The following is a 1,259-nucleotide window of genomic DNA, read 5'->3' as shown; positions in this document are numbered from 1 at the left end:
GAAAAGAAAGGGTCTTAAGAAATATCTTAGACAATCATGCAACTAAAATTGCATGGTCCTTATGTGGGCTTTGTGTTTTTTATATGATCAGTAATTCATAATATTTTCTTTGATGATAGTCATTCATTGTTTTGTGAACTAGATGTAGGGCCTTTCTGTTTTGTACTAGGAATAAGTTTGCTTGTCTAAGTGCTGTAAATGAGTGTTTTTGTTTGCACGAATGTATAAAATTTACTACGCCAACCATCTGATCATATCCATATGATATCTGTGTCTGATACTAATTCTTATTTTGGGAAATGCAGTTTATTACCAATCAATCTCAAATGATAATTATTTAGGGAACCTGTCAGGATTCGGATATTTAGGAAATTGCTTGAAGAAGAATGTGTTACTTTGTGACTTAGTTAAGTGCAAAACAATATACTGACGTATGAAAACCAAAGAAACCTCATATGCATTTTTCAGTAATCTTAGTAACTTGTCAACCTCACTTGTCTTATAACTGAAAACTTAAATCTTTATTCTCTAATGTCGAGGACAATCAAGTTTGTAATCTTCTTGCAGGATGGTCGCAAAATCAGTGTTGGTGATTGTGCACTTTTCAAACCTCCTCAGGATTCTCCACCTTTCATTGGTCTAATTCGCTGGTTGACTTCAAAGAAAGACAATAACTTACATTTAGGAGTCAATTGGCTTTATCGACCAGCTGAGCTAAGGCTTGGAAAAGGCTCTCTGCTGGACAGTGCTCCGAACGAAATCTTTTATTCATTTCACAAGGACGAGATACCTGCTGCCTCAGTACTTCATCCGTGTAAAGTTGCATTTCTTCCTAGAGGTGCAGAACTTCCCACAGGGACATCCTCTTTTGTTTGCCGGCGCGTCTATGACATTGAGAACAAGTGTTTATGGTGGCTAACAGATCAAGATTACATTAATGTTAGTTGTCATTTGCAATTTTTTTCTCAATTGGTAGTTTTTTGTTTTTTCCGTGATGGCAAAGGTGGGAATAAGTGGGTGAGCAATATGGTTGATGTTCATAATTTTTTCAGAATTCTCATTTGTACTAAATGATTTCACAGGAGCTACAGGAAGAAGTAGACCAGCTCTTATACAAAACAAGGTCAGAAATGCATGGTATGTTGCAGCCTGGTGGTCGTTCTCCAAAACAAGTTAATGGCCCGAATTCACTCTCACAATTGAAACCTGGGTCTGATCATGTTCAAAATAGTGGTACTTCCTTTCCTTCTCAAGTTAAG

At 36.7% G+C, this 1,259-nt stretch overlaps 1 protein-coding gene across 1 annotated transcript in view; it reads left to right on the top strand.

Annotated features, from left to right (window-relative positions):
- Window positions 532-1,259, top strand: part of LOC105157397 — a 7,151-nt gene continuing 6,423 nt past the window's right edge. The window contains exons 1-2 of the mRNA XM_011073809.2: window positions 532-939; window positions 1,083-1,137. Coding sequence (XP_011072111.1) covers window positions 532-939; window positions 1,083-1,137 — 463 coding nt within the window. The remainder of the gene's footprint in view (window positions 940-1,082; window positions 1,138-1,259) is intronic.

This window comes from Sesamum indicum, linkage group LG3, assembly GCF_000512975.1.
Source record: "Sesamum indicum cultivar Zhongzhi No. 13 linkage group LG3, S_indicum_v1.0, whole genome shotgun sequence".
Lineage (NCBI taxonomy): Eukaryota > Viridiplantae > Streptophyta > Magnoliopsida > Lamiales > Pedaliaceae > Sesamum > Sesamum indicum.
The sequence above is the reverse complement of the archived record's forward strand: the minus strand, read 5'-3'. Positions and strand labels throughout refer to the sequence as shown.